Source organism: Aspergillus oryzae, chromosome 6 (genome assembly GCF_000184455.2).
Source record: "Aspergillus oryzae RIB40 DNA, chromosome 6".
Taxonomy (NCBI): Eukaryota; Fungi; Ascomycota; class Eurotiomycetes; order Eurotiales; family Aspergillaceae; genus Aspergillus; species Aspergillus oryzae.
In genome coordinates, this window is record NC_036440.1 from 1,296,896 (window position 1) to 1,313,956 (window position 17,061).

Consider the following 17,061-nt stretch of genomic DNA (forward strand, 5'->3'; position numbering starts at 1 on the left):
TTATTAACCGGCATACGGAGTAGCTCCGGACAATCCTTCTCCAGATTTCTTTGTACGTACTCCGTCCAATGCGGCATTTCTCAGCATTAAGTTCAACCGAAGAACAGCCCTGAAATCTCTTAGCTTGCGGCGAATGGCCGTCGCTGTGATTAGGTCGCCCGCTCGGTCACGGTCCGAAAAGTGGATCGGTATGACGCTCAATTGATATGGAACCTTTGGTCTTTAAACACGGCTCAATGGGGGCCCACTGGTTTTACAGGTACACTCCCACGCCCCTAGCCCACTTAGGTCGTTCCCTGTATGCATTCTCTTTCGGTGAGTATAGTGAATTTCGACTAAGATGCGGGGTCTCCACGTAGTTTTCTGTTTGGGGTCAGGTGCTAGAAGATTGAGTATCCGGAGAATTAGGGTATAAAACGCCAGCGGCGACGCGTTGCCACCCTTACCCAGAAAGCATTTGGAAACACTTGGACAGTCTGTCGAGCTCATTCGTATCCAAAATGGTGCTCCAAGGAAGACCTCTCCGCCTGACTCAGGTGTTTCTCATCGTTGTTCCTGCCTTCATCCTCTTCGGTTACAATCAAGCTGGTGTTGGCCCGCTGGCCACCCTGCAGAGTTGGGTCCATGTCTTCCCTGAAATCGACGCGGTCAACACGACCGGTGCCGTCAAGGCTCATAATTCGACCAGTAAAGGTGCCGTCGTAGCATCCTTCCAGCTCGGAGCCCTGATCGGAGCCCTATCCTGTTCGTTCCTCGGTGACTGGATGGGTCGACGTAAGACCGTCTTTCTCGGCACCATCATCTCCATCATCGGTCAAGTGCTCCAGACGGCCTCGTACGGCCTCGTCCAATTCACCATCGGCCGAGTCATCCTTGGTGTGGGTATTGGAATGTTCAGTGCCGCCGTGCCCGTGTGGCAGTCCGAATGCACGTCGGCCAAACACCGTGGCCAGCACGTTATTGTCGACGGTATCTGTATCTGTCTGGGTTACACACTCTGCAACTGGATCGACTTCGGTCTCAGTAAAGTGGACGGCACGCTGCAATGGCGTATTCCTCTCGCCATCTCTTTCTTCTTCGAGCTAGTCCTCGTCTGCTCCGTCTTCCTCCTCCCCGAATCCCCCCGTTGGCTCGTCCGCGTCAACCGCATCGAAGAAGCCACCACCAGTCTCGCCGCCTACAAGGGCATCCCCGAGGAAGACGACGAAATCCGCATGGAAATCGCCGGCATCGAGTCCTCGCTCGAAGTCAGCGCCGAACACAGCGGCTCGCTGAAGGAAATGTTCAGCAAGAACGACAAAGACCGCCTCCTGTACCGGTTTGGGCTCTGCATGGCGCTGCAATTCTTCCAGCAGATGTGCGGTGGTAACCTGATCTCCGTGTACGCGTCGACCATCTTCGAAGAGAACCTCAACATGGACTCCGACCTGGCCCGCATCCTCTCCTCCTGCGCCATGACCTGGAAGTTCCTGTGCAGCTTCATCGCCTTCGTCGCCATCGACCGTCTCGGCCGTCGCGCCATCTTCATGATCAGCGGCGCCGGCATGAGCGTCTGCATGATCGTCCTCGCCATCACCAACAGCTTCGGCAAGAACTACGCCGCCTCCATCGTGTCTGCCCTCTTCATCTTCCTCTTCAACTCCTTCTACCCCTTCGGCTTCCTCGGCGGAAACTTCCTCTACTGTACCGAGGTCGCCCCCGTCCGGCTCCGTGTCGCCATGTCCTCCATCTCCACCGCTAACCACTGGCTCTGGAACTTCGTCGTCGTCATGATCACCCCCGTCGCCCTCGACACCATCGGCTACCAGTACTATATCATGTACGCCGTCATCTCCGGCTGCATCCCCTTCGTCGTCTACGTCTTCTACCCGGAGACCATGAACCGTAACCTGGAGGCTATTAACAATGTCTTCCGTGACGCCCCTTCCACCTGGAACATCGTCAACATGGCCAGACACTTACCTCAGGGTGAAGCCGCCGAAGTCGACGCCTTCACTCGCGCAGCGGAAAAGGCTGAGATCGAGCAGCGGGAGAACGTCTAGTTCTGTTCATGAGATGCACATAATGATCAAATGTTTTCTTTTTCGGTACATATAAATGTTACAGTACATAGCATGCAAATGAAAATATGCAAATTTAGCCTCACCTCACCTTGCCTTACTTCATCTTAAATAAATATGAATATAAATAGATCACCGTAAGAATACTTGATCTTCCACATCCATCTCCAGGATAGATGTCGGCTTCTTCTTCTTCTTCCCTCTCTTCTTTCTGAATACCCTCCTTCTTCCCCGTCGAATCATCCCCCTTCCCCTCTCCAGCTCTAGGTAATCTTCAAGTTCAACACCCTCGTCAACGCCCAATCCAATCCTTTCGATAATCTCCACCAGTGCCAGAGTAACGGGAATGAGGAGGAATAACCCAACGACGACAATCTCATGCATGTGGTTCTTGAGGAAGTTGGTGGGTAGTTGTGTGTCGTGGAGAACGCGGAGGTAGCGTTTTGTTGTTGAGGGTGGGATTTGTGTTGGAGGTGTATTTGGGGTGGTGAGGAAGGTTCCGTGGGTTGTTGGGCTGTTATCATTATTATGATTATTATTGTTAAGGTTGGCGTTGTTGATATTGTTGGTATGGTGAGAGTTGGGATTTGAGTTGGACGTATAGTCCGGGTCTTCCGATGGTTGGTGTAGCGTGAGCGGATGTTGACCCGTCTTGGTTATATCGATATCAACATCTGTATCTTTGCGTGATGGTGATAGTATATCCGTGTTCGAGTGATGGTCTCCGTCAAAGAAATTCCATGACTTCATCCCTCGAAATTTCTTGAGATCCTTATGATCATGATCCTTATCAGATGAAGATAAAGAAATCCCCGGAAGCGGCACCCCCCAACAAACCGGTAAACAAATTAAGTAAAATAGAGCCCATTTCATAGTGATGGGAGAGTTTCTGAATGAAGGTGCATGTTAATAGTTTGAATTAGTTACACTACGAAGTTTTTCTCAATGTTTCATGGGGTGAGGTGCTTCTAAATAAATGCCTTGCGGCGTTTGATGAGGTGATGGTTGCGGCCGGTTAAGTAGGGTCGTGCGATCCCGTGCTGGGGCTTGCGTTCGGATTGGTTGGTTTTTTTGGGAGTTTTGAGGGTGTTATTTTATATGGGCCGGATTGGGGGGGTTTAATTCACTTCGATTCACTGGTGCTTTGTATTACTTTGCTTGTTTCGGTGTTTTGGGTATGTTGATTCTAGTAAAGGTACACAGTACTGGGCTAGGATTCAAGGTTGGAAGAAGTGTATGTATACTTTATTGGATTAAGGTTAATGCTCATATACTCCTACGGAGTAAAGAAATGTCGATGCAACTTGAAGAGATCAACTCCGCTCCTGCACTCCCTCCTGCATAGCATGCAGATGCTCCCACTTCAGTGTATCCTCTCCCAAGCTCCAGGCCATGACACCGCCCAACTTCTCGGCATCCACGATGTCCTTGAACTTGCGCTTGATGAGCGGGGCCGTGTCCCAGGTCCAGAACAGGTCCACCTCCTTGTCGAAGTAGTATTGGCCTCCGGCATCCTCGTCAGTCACGCCGTCCTTCTCGGCACGACGCCAGGAGTCGATCAGCGAGATGCCCTTGCAGGTGCCGTAGTCGGATTGACAGCCGGCTTGGCAGTGGGCGTCTGTTGTTCCGCTGTGGACCTTGTTAGTATTCCTCCATAGTATATGTATGGTAGAGGCAAGGGAGACGGAATGTGGGGTAGAGTTGATGTAGGGAGACAAAAACATACCAAGTGCCATACTGGCTGCAGCACGATCCGTTCGGGCATTTGCCCTTGCCAAATCCACAGCTGCCGTCCGTGCTCTCCTTCAAATCCTTCGATGGCTCGCCCATCGTGCCCTTCTCGAAGGTCAACGCCCCAGACTTGCCAGTGTCCTTACCCTTGGCGTCCTCCAGCTCCACAACCTCACATCCAAGCGGGTGGGTGTCACAGCCGGCATCCTTCTTCGTCGTGAACCACTTCGCATAGTACGCCAGACCGAGGTTGATCTTCTGGGTGTCGAGACCAATCTCCTCGTACGCCTTGATGGAATCCAAAGACCCCTTAACGCTGGTATGGTGGGTGGTCACATTGTTACGACGATTCATGAGATCGTACGTCATGACATTGACCATGTCGACGGACTCCCAGATCTTGGGTCCCTGTTCCTTCGTGAAGGCGATCATGTCGCCCCGCTTACCCGGTACCGCGACAGAAATGAGCTTGTCCTTGCCCAGTTCCTTGCGGAGAGCAGCGAGGAAAAGAGGGTACGTTTCGATCTCGCCTGCCTTTTGCTCATTAGGGATGTCTTTGTAGTCTTCGCCGTTGCCGCCGGGATATTCCCAGTCGATGTCTGCATGCATCAGTATCATTCATATTAATTTCTGGAAACAAAGAGAGAAAGAAGGAACATACCAACGCCATCCAACCCATGCTCGTCCACCATAGCCTTCACATTCTTCGCATACCTCGCCCGAGACGCCTCATCCTTCGCACCCTCCGAGAACCCGGATGTATCGCCCCATCCTCCAATGGCAACGAGCAACTTCGTATCACTGCTGAAGCGCTTGCGCATGGTATCGATCGGCTCGAAAGGCTTCCAGGACTGCGGCGAGTCGCTGTTAAATAGTGTCGATTTAGCAAAGCCCATTACGGCGTGGCTGATTCCGGCTGTGCCGCTGCTGTCGGGGAGGCCTTGAGTGTGGTATCTATTTCACGTTGAATTTCTTTAGTGGACTGGGCCGATGGTTCAACTACTGTAGATTCTGCTTTGGGGTTCGGATCGGGTTAGGGTTAGAAGGGAACATACTCGTCGATATACATCACGAAGCGAAGACTCGCCGCAGATTGGGCGGTGGCCAGAAGGCCTAGGGCTAGACTCTTCCACTTCATTGTCGCTAGTTATGTCCCAGGAGGGAGGGGGTATCGTATGTAGGTGAATGACAAGAAGAAAAAAGGAGGGTGAGTGAGAGCTCAGGACTATTTATACAAACGGATGTACAAGGGTCACTGGAGTAGTCACGCCGTGAATGTGCGGAGTCACACGGAGTTTTAATCATTCATTCATTCACTTCGGCGCCCAAGGGACGGGCGAAATAAACAACACAGCGAATAAATCCATCGTCTACGTAGTGGGGAATGCGGTGTCCAGTGCTGATCTCTCAATGAGGTCAGGGAGGTATGCAGCGGGTGAGACATTGGATCCTTTGTCGTTGACTTGTTTGCTGGACGCCTGGTATTTGGAGGGCTTAGTCTGGGGGCGAAGCTGGCGATCCATTGCTAGTGTTTGGGGTCCGTGTTTAAAATAGACCTTGGAGCATACCGGGTGGCATTCCTCTGGCATTCTTCTCCTCGGCTGAGGGTGCTACGATACGAATATCTGTTTGCTTGTTCGATAGACTGCATTGGAGCATTTATTGCTTCAAAGAGATGTTTTAGAAGTGTGACCCCTCGGGGCTTTGTCTCTTCTTGTTTCGACTCGGTCAGACGGCAGCCGTGTATTATCAGAGGGCCATATTATAATAAAGGGTTTCAGAGTAGATTAGAGGAGCACTTTCATACACTGAAACAAAACCATATTAACCTGATTCGTACGGGTATCTCATAATTCACGCCCAGCTGGCATCCAGCCGGTTCGAATTCAATCGCCAAATTAATCCCAATGTCGTCGGATGATGGGCCGCGCCGGGTCCCACGGTCCAGTCACCACATTCTTGTACTTTTGCAGACTGATGAGCCACCAACTACAGCCTCCCATTGCCAAGGCCGTCAGGATGCTGCCCAGCATAGAACCAACCACGGCCGCCGTCAATCCGCCCCTTAATGTAATCCCAACTGCGCCACCAGCCGCGATCACCAGCGCTAGTGTCAGGAACACATGACCGGTCCAGGAGATATGGCGCAATTGACGCCGGAAGATAGGGAACAGCCCGAACACTTCGATGGAGAACAGCATTAAACTGAACACGTGCGTGGTCGACGGCAGTCGGGACGCCAACACGGTCGAGGCCATCACCGCAGCGTTAGTCGACAGAGAAGCCGGGAACTTCGTAGCGCCTGCGCCCTCCCCACTTCCATAGTCAAAAGAGAAGATGTTGGTGATCAACAGCCAGCAGCTCATCGCCCAGATCGAGTCGCTAGCCGTCGATTTGGTGAGCGATTTAAGGATCGGACTAAGCCCCAGTAATGCACAGTAGATCAAGAACGCCGATTTGACTGTAGATAGCCGCTGGCGGTTGCGCGAAGAGAGTCGCGAAATCATCGGCGCATCGTGGGGAGGCAGAGGCGGGACACTGCCGGCAGCAGCGCCATTCGCACCTCCGAATGATGCCGCGTCTTGTGTGCAGGAGTCGCCGAGACCCGAGTTACTGCTCCTTCGTTCCGGTTCTGTCTCACTGTGAGACATGGTCAACCCAAGTCCATGGACATGGTTATCCTTCTGGACATTCAACCGGGTGGTGGAGGGGTTCATTGAGCTCGTGGTTGAGCCAGAACTAGATCCGTCATCGCCCTCGGATGCGCGCTCCACCACGTGGCTCTCCCCATGCTCTCTGAACACCCACGAATCCCACAGTATCCAGCCCATAGCCGTCCCGACGCTCCCCCAGCACACAATCGAGACGGGGCTCACTCGTCCCTGGACGATGCCAACGAAACAGCAAACAAAGATCGCCACCGAGCAGACATGCTGAACAATGACCGTAGAATCGGCTACTAGTGGCCAGAAGTCGTAAGGACGCACGCGCGGGTTGCGCTGGAGATGATCGAGGAACGTTTCCGTATCGGTGTAGTTATCAGGATCTGCCCAGCGCCGTTAACAACCATCCTAACCGGAATTGTTTCCCACCCATACATGATTGCTTCACCCAGAGAAGCTTCTTCCACGCGCCCTTGCGTCTCCGGCGTCGACTTGTTCCTCGTAACTTTCGTGCCGGGACCGCGTGCGGCGGTCGCAAAGCTGCGACCGACGCCGCGGTACCGGTGCTCCCGTTCAGTCCTCGAATAGACTCATCGTAGGTTGCTGGGGCAGTTCGCGTTCTCACCAATGCAGGCGAATAGTATGCATCTTCAGGGGCAAGCCGGGTGGGATCGGGGAGGGTCCGTAGTTGTCCATGAGGTTTTATCCCGACCGCTCGATTAGGATGGGTTTCGACGGGGACTGGCGGAGGAACGGGGGGAGGCGAGTCGGACAGAGGAGGCATCGAGCAGTGCAGGATTCATGCTTGACGCATGGCGACGATGAAGTGGGTGATTCTCGAGACGTGTTGCGAAATATCCCAAAGTAGGTCTTCCGATTGCGTCGCCTCGCCCACGTGGTCATTAGTCATCGCTTCCAGGGTGTTCAACGATCTATACAGCCAGTCACTCAAACAACAACTGATAGCAAACGCTCATTTGCATTGAATCTTAAGGATACATACATTCTTCCAAATATTCAGTCATGGCTACATAACATATTACAACCGGCGTTATCGACATCAAAATACAACGCCACACAACCAAACAATATCCAGGTCAGTGAAGCGATAAGACATAACTGACCTCTACAGTCAAAGCTCCATCGCCCGCCAAGCTCTTGACTTGATCCACGAGCAGAGCAAACTCGCCTTCACTGCCTTCAAAGATATACTGCTGTTGAGACTGGGATGGTATCTGGCATGAAAGGATCTTTACCTCCACGTTCCTATCAAAAAGTTGGAAAAAGGTCCGGGCCTTGTCGAAGAATTCTTTCGCAGTCCGGCACTCGTCCAACGGAAAGCAGCGAACTGATCCGGATTTATACGAAATCAACTTGAAAACCACTTTGGGGTTTCGATTAGTGGGTTTGCTAGACTCGTTCATTCGGCGTCTTTTAGGCACCGATGTAGGCTCCGGCTCTTCGTCCTCTGACTCCGAAGAGTCGTCTTCTTCGTCTTCTTCATCTGACTCATCCTCTTCCGATGATGACGATGACGATGACGATGATCTATGTGCAGCGTTGGCCCCACGGTCATGTGTAGCGACCGGCGGTCCTGGTAGGCTCTTCCTCTGTATCCTCGTTTCCGATCTTTGCATCTGCGACGGTCCCGGTAGACTTCTTCGCGTCCCACTCGCTTGTGATGGTTGGGGCAGCAACTTCTTGTGACGCTTCTGAAGGACTTCAAAGGCGCTCCATGCCTCAGGCTTATAATCAAGATGGTCTGGATGACTTGCAAACCTCCGCACGGCACAGGTTGTAGGCTCCCACCCATCGTGAACCCCCAACCAACCCCTCAGGAAGGTACCAAATCCCGTGCCGAAAGGAAAGTAAGAAGACACGAGCTTCTCAGATCCTTCAGCAGTATGAAGCACCAGAACATTGTATGCAGTTGGCTTTATTATCGCATACGCGGAGAGATTCACATGATTCCCCTGACGGTCGAAAGTCTTCCATAACAAATTGCCTTTCGCAGGCCTTTGGCTGTTACAGGGCGGTCGTACCGTGCCATGTTCTTTGTGCCATTCTTCCAGTTTATCGGCAAGATGCTGGGGCAAAGGCTGATCGGACCCAAAGATCGCTTTGGGGTTCACAACGAGTGACGGTTGCGGTTCGTTAGCAGGAGATACTGTCGGCTTACGCTCTTCTTCGGAGCTGTCCCTGCCGAGTGAACCCTCTCGCCTTGAACATAGAGAAATGAGCTTGAAGACACGGGACAAAAGGAGCGGAATTCTGCATACTGGTCCACCATATTGATCTTGTCCGATCCAGAAACACGCGTGCGAAAATAAGAATAATTGCCGACTCAGGATGGAATAGAGGATAGCAAGGTCAAGTATTAATCGATGGATTTTAAGTCCGACCGCAACTGAGCGTGCTGCAATAGTTGATAAGTAGTCTACAGTTTCGGTCGATACCTTGGCAACTTGAAACTAACCAACGCGTCAATGTCGGGGATCCGCGTTTACTGTCAATTCCAATGAGCTAAAGGTAGGTAAGCTTAACCGCGGTCATACTCCATTCCGATTGGGTGATTGTGCTACCCACTGGGTCTACTCCATAGTAGTCTAGCGGTTAGTCCCAGACTTTCCTAGTATGCCCAAGTCGTAGGTGCTAAGTTGATAGTATCGCCCGAAAGGTGTGTGGGAATCGCTCTTCAATGCATTATTCTGCTCTGGCTTTTGTATAGGAACATTTCATTATCAATCCCGCCCCGTTGAGCAAAACGGACCTGTCACACAGCGTGACCCCAACGGTTTCTTGGTAGCAAACAAAGTTCCACCATTGTATAAAGAAATCTACGACAGCTAGATGTTACCATTTTTGGCTGTGTCGTTTGCAGTCCATCAATAATTCCTGTCAAGCATCTGTATAGCCCCAATAAGCATGCTTTCGTCGGAATATTGCCGCAAAATTCCATGTCAACCAAAAAATAAAACAGAATAAGAATAAGAAGAAAGAGACAAAGAACCCGGAATCAACGAAAGAAAAACAACTCGGCTTTGGATGGATGATGCTCGTAGACACCAAAAGTTGAAAAGATATTTAGGATATTATGGTACAAATGTAAATAGGCCATGGCGAAATCGGACTGCAAAACGTCCCGAAAGATTGGCAAAATGTATCTGCAGGATGTATATTCTTTTGTCTAACATGCACGGAGAACTAAAAAGCGGGTATCAGAAGCCCAAGAGATCGGAAGAAGGGCGGGTAAACCAAATAACAAAGAAAATCATGCAAGCTTCCAGTTGCACTGGAAGCATGGTTCTTGAACTCGTCAACTAGAGCTACTCCTGAGCTCCTGTGGCATGGCACTACCGTCGAGACTATTCCTGCGACCCCAGTTGGCTGGCTGTCTGCGGAGGAAGGCCCCGACGGCGCCAATGTAGCCTTCGTGGCGCAGGAAGTAGGCTTGCTTTTCGCCTTTGGACCAGAACCGGATAGCGTAGGATAGTGTGTTCATGGTTTGCCGGTGGCCTCGGATGAACGACCCACCGAAGTATATGTGCTTCACTTGGTGCTTCTCGGACTGCAGATATGCGATTTGTCCGATGTTGTTACTATATCATGTTAGCTCAACAGAATCACGGGGAGGACGGTAGTCCAGGCTTACCTGATGGCATAAAGAAGGCTTCGGCTCATATCCTCAGGCTTGAACGTAACTTCACCATTGGTTTGTCCATCTTCACCGTGGGGTTTGTCTTCTCCATCCTCTTCGTGCACATCATTCTTCAATCGAAAGACCTTGCCGAATGTGCTAGCAATCGCAGTGCTCTTCAGACCGATCCGGTTATAGTCCATGCCGTAGATATCGCCAACTAACATGTCTACCCCACTGTTATCACCGCTGTCCGCCATCGCCAGCATGTCGTCGAAGGTCCGAGCACCAGTCAGGAGCGACATGATGCCCCAGAAGGTGCCGCCACCCAGATGGGTACCCCCCACACGCTGGTATTGCCTAGGGCCCGACACTTTGATCATGGATACACCGGAGCCAATGTTGACTAATAGGTACGGGTAAACGTCCGGTCGGGCCTCGGCAAATTGCATCGGGTCGGTTTCGCTGTAGGTAAAGACTTCGTTCGGTATTTCAGTGATAAAGAAATCGAGTCCTGTTGTAAAATCAGCCACGTGCCTCAAGGGAAGCACGGTGGGTGTGCATATTAGGCAATTGCGGACGTACCAGTAATGAGGCATTCCATCTCATCCTCGCGTATGATATTCACTTTCAGTGTCTCCTTCAGCTTGTCGTAATACTTGAAGGCGCCGCCTCCGGTCGCCACAACACATAGCTCATCGCTGGAAGGACCGTGGGCTTTCTGGTATTCTTCTTTCAGTTCTTTTATGAAGTTGATGCACAGATCTATGCGATGAGTGTCGAAATTGATAAAGTTCAATCGGCCGCCATTATCCACGGAGTCCAGCTCTCGTGTAAAATAAATTAATTTCGCAAGAGAACCACCGATCTGGGAAAATCACACAGCCAAAGTCAGTTGCGCTGGTCACAATCTGGTGATGCGATCGGAACTGCAATTCAATTGCGGGGGGGGTAAAGATTATGCGGGGGAACGGCTAAAAAAAAAGAACAGGAAAAAAGAGAAGCTGGGTCACTCACGTCGACAGCAACATGGCTCACTACTCCAGTGTGATGGGGAAGCCGGATATCATGGCCTTCATAGTGCACACCATCCAATCTCACGGGACTCTTGGATCGCGGATCTTCGTCGACAATGAAAGCACCCTTAACATTAATCTTCACAGCACCGGGGTTGGTGATAGCTTTTTCTAGCCGGGTGGCGCGCGAGGGCGGATTGTAGTTTGTAGACGACATGGTGTATCAATGATAAGAAATAATGGAGAGAAGGGCGAGCCGGCAAGAAATAAGCAACTTGAAGGTCACATCCAGAACCGAGGAATGAGTGAACCGCGGTGGTTCAGGGTGACATCTCGGAGTAATGGGATTGCCGTGCTGTTCCCTACGGCGTATATCTCCTTCTGCCCGCTTTCCGTTGAGATCGGAAGTGGAACCAAGATCGAAGCTTTCAACTTTACCCGGAGTATGCACGGAGTACATGCGCTATAGCGATCTTAGAAATATTCAGGTGGTTGATTTACTAGGAAATGAATGGGGCTTATCTCACGGTCCAGAGTCATCCTGATGACGTCGTCCATTCTTGATCATCATCCTGAGGCATTCATCGTTTCTCATCAGGCACGCCACCCAAATCCGTCGTCAACATAACACACACAGTAGCGGTTAGTGATACAACATTTAGAGTTGTTTTCTATTTATATGCATGAGAAATAGCTGATATAAGCTTACAATAATTTTTACTTTTTCATATTCATTTGACTATTCAATTTTTTTTTTTTTTTTTTTTTTTGGTTTTCTCCCCTTAGAGGGAGGGTCTCGTTAAAATCGTAGAGTGCAAATCTATAAGCAGGCTGCGGGATATATACCACATCGTGATATTTATGTACTACGATCAAACACCCAAAGAACAGTAGTGACATCCCCACCTTTCTCCGCAAAACTAAGAGAGCCATGGGTTTATATTGATATTCTGATTTAGACCTAAACTAAATCGCCGTGTCATTTTCTACACGATGTAGAATACTTTTGTTGTATCTATGTATGCGTTTGACCCGGAAGGTAGCCAGACGTTCGGTGGATGCTGCGTATGTCACCTACGACTTTTGTCCTTAATTACCTCCAGCTACGATCCGACACGAGCTGTTACTTGACCATGGTCTGTATTAGGAATTTAGGGGAATAGTTTATAGGCTTCCTGCAAGACGGCGTCAAGGAGACGTCCTGAAGTATAGACTGGATCTGTGGACATGTCTAACGAGGACGGTCACATCACTCTAAAGGGTTCCAGTGGTAACACAAAATTGGGTGATAAGAAAAAATCTAAAAGGTAGATGAGTAAAATGCATCCCATTGTCGCACTTCGTACCATATACTTACATAGGCTTCAAACAATGACACAAGTCTTCTTTTCTATGTATATCAAACCTACCCATAGTAGAAAAAAGCTATTTACTCAATCTTCACTGTTTGAGTTGCTGTACCTCTTAGTATTACCTCTTTTAAACTCTGAATATCCCCTCTTGCACCAAATTTATGGGGAGTCTCTCCCAGCAGAATAAAAAGATGGAAGGATACTTTGATATCTCTAGGAGGGGATGATCCAGACCCAGTGACTTGACTGATGACATCCCAATTGGGACAACCCCGTTGTCACCTAAAGTTCTATTATGAGAGCAAGATCTCATTCACTCACTCACTCACTCTGATTCTGTTCCTTGCCGCACCCCCCAACCAAAGTCCACTGTATCCTAATATTCACTGCTCCCCTGAGACCCTCCTATTGGGTGTGTACCAGACAGTAGTCCCAACCAAACAGCTCATGTTAAGAGTGTTTCTCGTCTGAGCAACCTCTTGTTATATTCACTCTTCTGTTTGTTATCTTTGCAACCCCGCACTCTCTTCCTCTTCTTCCTCCCCTCCATCTTCATCCTCCTCTTCCTCTTCCAGCTTTCTTCTACTGTTCCCTTCATCCTGTTACCCACTCCCTGCACCTCTTTCTTTGATTCAATCAAAAGCTGTCTCCCCTCTAACCTTTTCTTCAAATGTGTGAAGCACTTTAATTCTGTCTCCCCTTGATTCTCCCAGAGCTCAGTATCGTGTATCTGAACTGTACCAGCCAACCGCATATTCTCTTCACGCGTATTCTGTGTCTATTCAAACATCATGGATACATTCAACGTGTCCAGCATGGGCACTGCTCTTGATGATGTTACGCAAGCGCAAAACGCCAAAAAGGCTGAAGCTGCTAGTACTGCCCGCGAAAAGGGGTGGGCCGAGCCAGAAGGCTACGACTACTCCAAGTACAACGCAGCCCCTCTCGGGCCTCCTCTCGCCACCCCTGGTGAGGGCAATGAGCCAGAACAGCCACAGCAGGAACTCCCCGAGTGGGCGGCCAATGCGGCGAAATACGAGTGGAAAGATGAGTATGGGGACGTTGGCCCTGCCAACCCACAGCTTGAGGAGATGCTGTTTCGGAGTGAGCTCATAAATAGAACCGGTCTCAAGATTGGAAAGTAGGTAGATGTGTTCTCTGGACTCTGGCACTAAAAGCTGATCTGAGAAGTCTCCAAAACATCGAGGTCGAGGCTGAAAGTCGTGACCGTCCCAATCCAATCAAGAGTGTAAGTCTGTTCAGCATGGACGGCACACCAGTGTCTAACAAACACTTCAGTTCGATGATGCTGGACTGCATCCCATCGTGCGCGAAAACGTCAAGCTCTGTCACTACGATATTCCGACGCCAATTCAGGCGTATGCGATCCCTGCTGTCATGACTGGCCACGACCTCATCGCCATTGCCCAGACTGGTAAGTGGTTGATGAGGTTATATGGAGGTTGAATGAGCTACTGACAAGAATTAGGTTCCGGGAAGACCGCGGCCTTCTTGATCCCCGTCCTGTCAAAGTTGATGGGAAAGGCAAAAAAGCTTGCTGCTCCACGTCCGAACTTGGCGGACGGGTTTAACCCCATCGTTGATGCCGTCCGTGCAGAACCTCTGGTCTTGATCGTTGCGCCTACAAGGGAACTGTCTACACAGATATTCGATGAAGCACGCCGGCTCTGCTATCGCTCTATGTTGCGTCCATGCGTTGTGTACGGCGGTGCTCCCGTGCGTGACCAGAGAGACGAGCTGCAGAAAGGTTGCGACATTCTCATTGGCACGCCCGGAAGACTTTTGGATTTCATGGATAAACCTCATATTCTCTCTCTCCGCCGAGTCAAGTAAGTTCTTTTTCTAACGTTATTAGAATGTGACTGATCCATAGCCAGGTACACCATCATAGACGAAGCAGATGAACTTCTCCTTGCGGACTGGGAGTCTGACTTCAACAAGATCATGTCGGGTGGAGGTAAGAGCGAGAGTACTGATTGGCCTAGTTGTGATGCTGACCAACTAAGATATGAACGAGGATGCGGACCACCGTTACATGATGTTTTCCGCAACATTCAACAAGGAGTGTCGTCAGTTGGCCCGCAAGTTCCTCGCTGGCGACCACGTTCGTATTCGTATCGGACGTCCTGGCAGTACTCACATCAATGTAGACCAGACTGTGAGCCATTCGCCGAGAAGATAAGATTGTATACCGTATAATCAACTGACAAACCATTCAGATTGTCTACTCCGAAGAGCATCTTAAGAAGCAGTGCCTCTATGATCTGCTTCTCGCGATGCCCCCTTCTCGTACCCTAATCTTTGTCAACTCCAAAGCACAGGCCGATCTACTGGATGATTACCTGTATAATATGGGCTTGCCCAGCACCTCTATCCACTCAGATCGTACTCAACGTGAGCGTGAGGATGCCTTGTAAGTTTTCTCGCACCTCAAACAGAGAAGCCAGTCACTGAAGGAGAAACAGGCGTGCTTTCCGTACTGCCAAATGCCCTATCCTCGTCGCGACTGGAGTTTCGGCTCGTGGACTCGATATTAAGAACGTCATGCACGTTGTTAACTACGACCTCCCCCGCCAGTCCCACGGCGGCATTGTCGAGTATGTCCATCGCATTGGTAGGTACTACAACAAATGGCTCATATCACCAGAATACTAACAATGGACAGGACGTACTGCCCGTATTGGAAACGAAGGGCTCGCTACCTCCTTTTACAATCATGACCGCGACTCGGACCTCGCTCCTGATCTTGTTCGGCTTCTTCTTGAAACCAACCAGAAAATACCTGACTTCCTGGAGTCCTACAAGCCTGCTGATGGTGAGAAAATGTTTCATGACGATACCGACGATGAGGATGGAGAAGGTGGTGGCGATAATACGAACGAAGGCGCTGGGAGCAGCACCTGGGGTGGAATTCCCATGGGTGAAACCGAAGATGCCCCTGCCCCTGCCGTCGACTACGACTTCTAGTTGAGTTTTAAGGCTCTCCGGCAGTCCGCGGTTGTCCATCTCTCACCACTGGTTTGGCTGAGTGACTACAAGGCTGCTGCTTGATGGTTCGGCTGTACCGGGTAACACTGGCAATGTGTTGGCTGGGGTAACTTCCGCTTGTTCACGCCATGAAATGTTTTATGCAGTGCAGGTTACTGCGGCTTCCAATGTTCTGCGGTTTCAGCTCCATATGCGGGAGACAACAGCGAGCCAGCCTTCTGAGCCTCGATCATTCCCTGGAAGCCTGGTAAATGGTAACCGGAAGTTGTTCTCCTCTTACTTTGGAACTTAGAGGATATGGATTTAGGGCTTCTTAACCAACTACTGGACAGGTTGGGAAAATTCGAGCAGCGAAGGATGGTGGCTTTGTTTTCCTGTATGGCTAGACCTAGAGATTAATAAGTATTAATCTTCGATTCGAGTGAGAGCAGTCGTAGCCGCATTGAGGTGTGTCTGTGTATCAGTCGTTCTTTCCGTGTAAGGTGAGTATTCATACCACCGTCTTGTGCCTTCAAAAGTTCGAGCAAGCTGACATTCATGCCACAGATCCACCATCCACTATCATATACAAATGTGAAGTTATCACAGTCCACTCCTTGACTTTATACCATACAGTATCCACCCGCTTCATAATAGCAACTATGCATACTCTCTATCTCTACACCATCCTCGCTCTCTTCTGGGCCACTCTTACCACAACCACAGAAACCACCCACCGAACACCCCTCCAAGTGACCTTTCTCCCACCCACGACCAACAACACCCCCATAATCGTCGACACCTTCGCCCACCCCGACAGAAACAACCTCGGGTCTTGGCACGGCGCCCTCGAAGACCTCTATGTCACCCAGGGAGGGAACTACATCGAGCTGAACGCCTCAGATGCCGACCAAACCTACCACAGCCAACTCTCCTCAACAACATGCTTCGACCTAACCCCCTACACAACCTGGATCCTGCATATCGTCTACTCAGGCCCACCAACCTTCAGCATCTCCATGCACCAAAACAACCCCTCCTGTAACCCATCGCTAAGCCCTTATCCCGAAACCAGTGACAGCGTCGAGGCATCCCGCTACACTGCTAAGCCCCACTGGCACCACTGGAGACCAAAGAAGCAAAAGAAAAAAGACCTCTACATCCCCCTCTCCCACTTCACCATCGACCACTCCCGCGTCCTCTCCATTTCCCTTGGAAATTTCTATCCACCGTACACGCGCCCAATAAAAGTGCACAAGGTCGAGTTGATCCCAACCCTACCACGCGGTGTCAAGGTTCCAAAGAAACAGCCGACCGGGGAGCTGAGACTCCGGTGCACGAGACCCGGTTCGTTTGCTTTCGGGATCGATGATGGCATACCCAGTCTTGCGGACGAGGTCAGGGAGATATTAGAGAGTGAGGGTGTCCTAGTTACTTTTTTTGTTGTGGGGGCGCCACTTAGGGACAATAAGACGGGTTTTGCCGATTTTTACAAGAAGATGGTGGAGGGTGGACATCAGATTGCGTTGCATTCGGATGGGCATTCTAAGTGAGTTCTCCTCTCAACCTTCCCCTAGTCGTTTATGGTGTTGGGAGTAGGGAGTGAGTGAGTGT

At 50.4% G+C, this 17,061-nt stretch overlaps 6 protein-coding genes across 6 annotated transcripts; 2 read left to right on the top strand and 4 right to left on the bottom strand.

Annotated features, from left to right (window-relative positions):
• Positions 1-500: 500 nt before the first annotated feature.
• Positions 501-2,042, top strand: AO090020000209 (sugar porter family MFS transporter; the record flags this gene model as incomplete). Its single annotated transcript, XM_001824509.1, has 1 exon — positions 501-2,042. The coding sequence occupies one exon, from the start codon at positions 501-503 to the stop codon at positions 2,040-2,042; it is 1,542 nt and encodes a 513-aa protein (XP_001824561.1).
• A 150-nt stretch (positions 2,043-2,192) lies between these two features.
• Positions 2,193-2,933, bottom strand: AO090020000208 (uncharacterized protein; the record flags this gene model as incomplete). Its single annotated transcript, XM_001824508.1, has 1 exon — positions 2,193-2,933. One exon carries the CDS (start codon positions 2,931-2,933, stop codon positions 2,193-2,195), a length of 741 nt encoding a protein of 246 aa, XP_001824560.1.
• Positions 2,934-3,373: 440 nt separating this feature from the next.
• On the bottom strand, positions 3,374-4,929 carry AO090020000207 (uncharacterized protein; the record flags this gene model as incomplete). Its single annotated transcript, XM_001824507.3, has 4 exons — positions 3,374-3,689; positions 3,787-4,390; positions 4,453-4,745; positions 4,847-4,929. 4 exons carry the CDS (start codon positions 4,927-4,929, stop codon positions 3,374-3,376), a joined length of 1,296 nt encoding a protein of 431 aa, XP_001824559.1.
• A 760-nt stretch (positions 4,930-5,689) lies between these two features.
• Positions 5,690-7,479, bottom strand: pigc (phosphatidylinositol N-acetylglucosaminyltransferase; the record flags this gene model as incomplete). The annotated part of the gene is made up of 4 exons (XM_023238112.1): positions 5,690-6,329; positions 6,600-6,837; positions 6,884-6,994; positions 7,458-7,479. The coding sequence occupies 4 exons, from the start codon at positions 7,477-7,479 to the stop codon at positions 5,690-5,692; spliced, it is 1,011 nt and encodes a 336-aa protein (XP_023092740.1).
• Positions 7,480-9,770: 2,291 nt separating this feature from the next.
• On the bottom strand, positions 9,771-11,324 carry AO090020000205 (pantothenate kinase; the record flags this gene model as incomplete). The annotated part of the gene is made up of 4 exons (XM_001824505.3): positions 9,771-10,053; positions 10,107-10,605; positions 10,677-10,959; positions 11,109-11,324. 4 exons carry the CDS (start codon positions 11,322-11,324, stop codon positions 9,771-9,773), a joined length of 1,281 nt encoding a protein of 426 aa, XP_001824557.1.
• Positions 11,325-13,250: 1,926 nt separating this feature from the next.
• Positions 13,251-14,897, top strand: AO090020000204 (uncharacterized protein; the record flags this gene model as incomplete). The annotated part of the gene is made up of 7 exons (XM_023238113.1): positions 13,251-13,563; positions 13,638-13,708; positions 13,759-13,894; positions 13,949-14,309; positions 14,358-14,437; positions 14,487-14,584; positions 14,700-14,897. 7 exons carry the CDS (start codon positions 13,251-13,253, stop codon positions 14,895-14,897), a joined length of 1,257 nt encoding a protein of 418 aa, XP_023092739.1.
• Between the last annotated feature and the right edge of the window lie 2,164 nt (positions 14,898-17,061).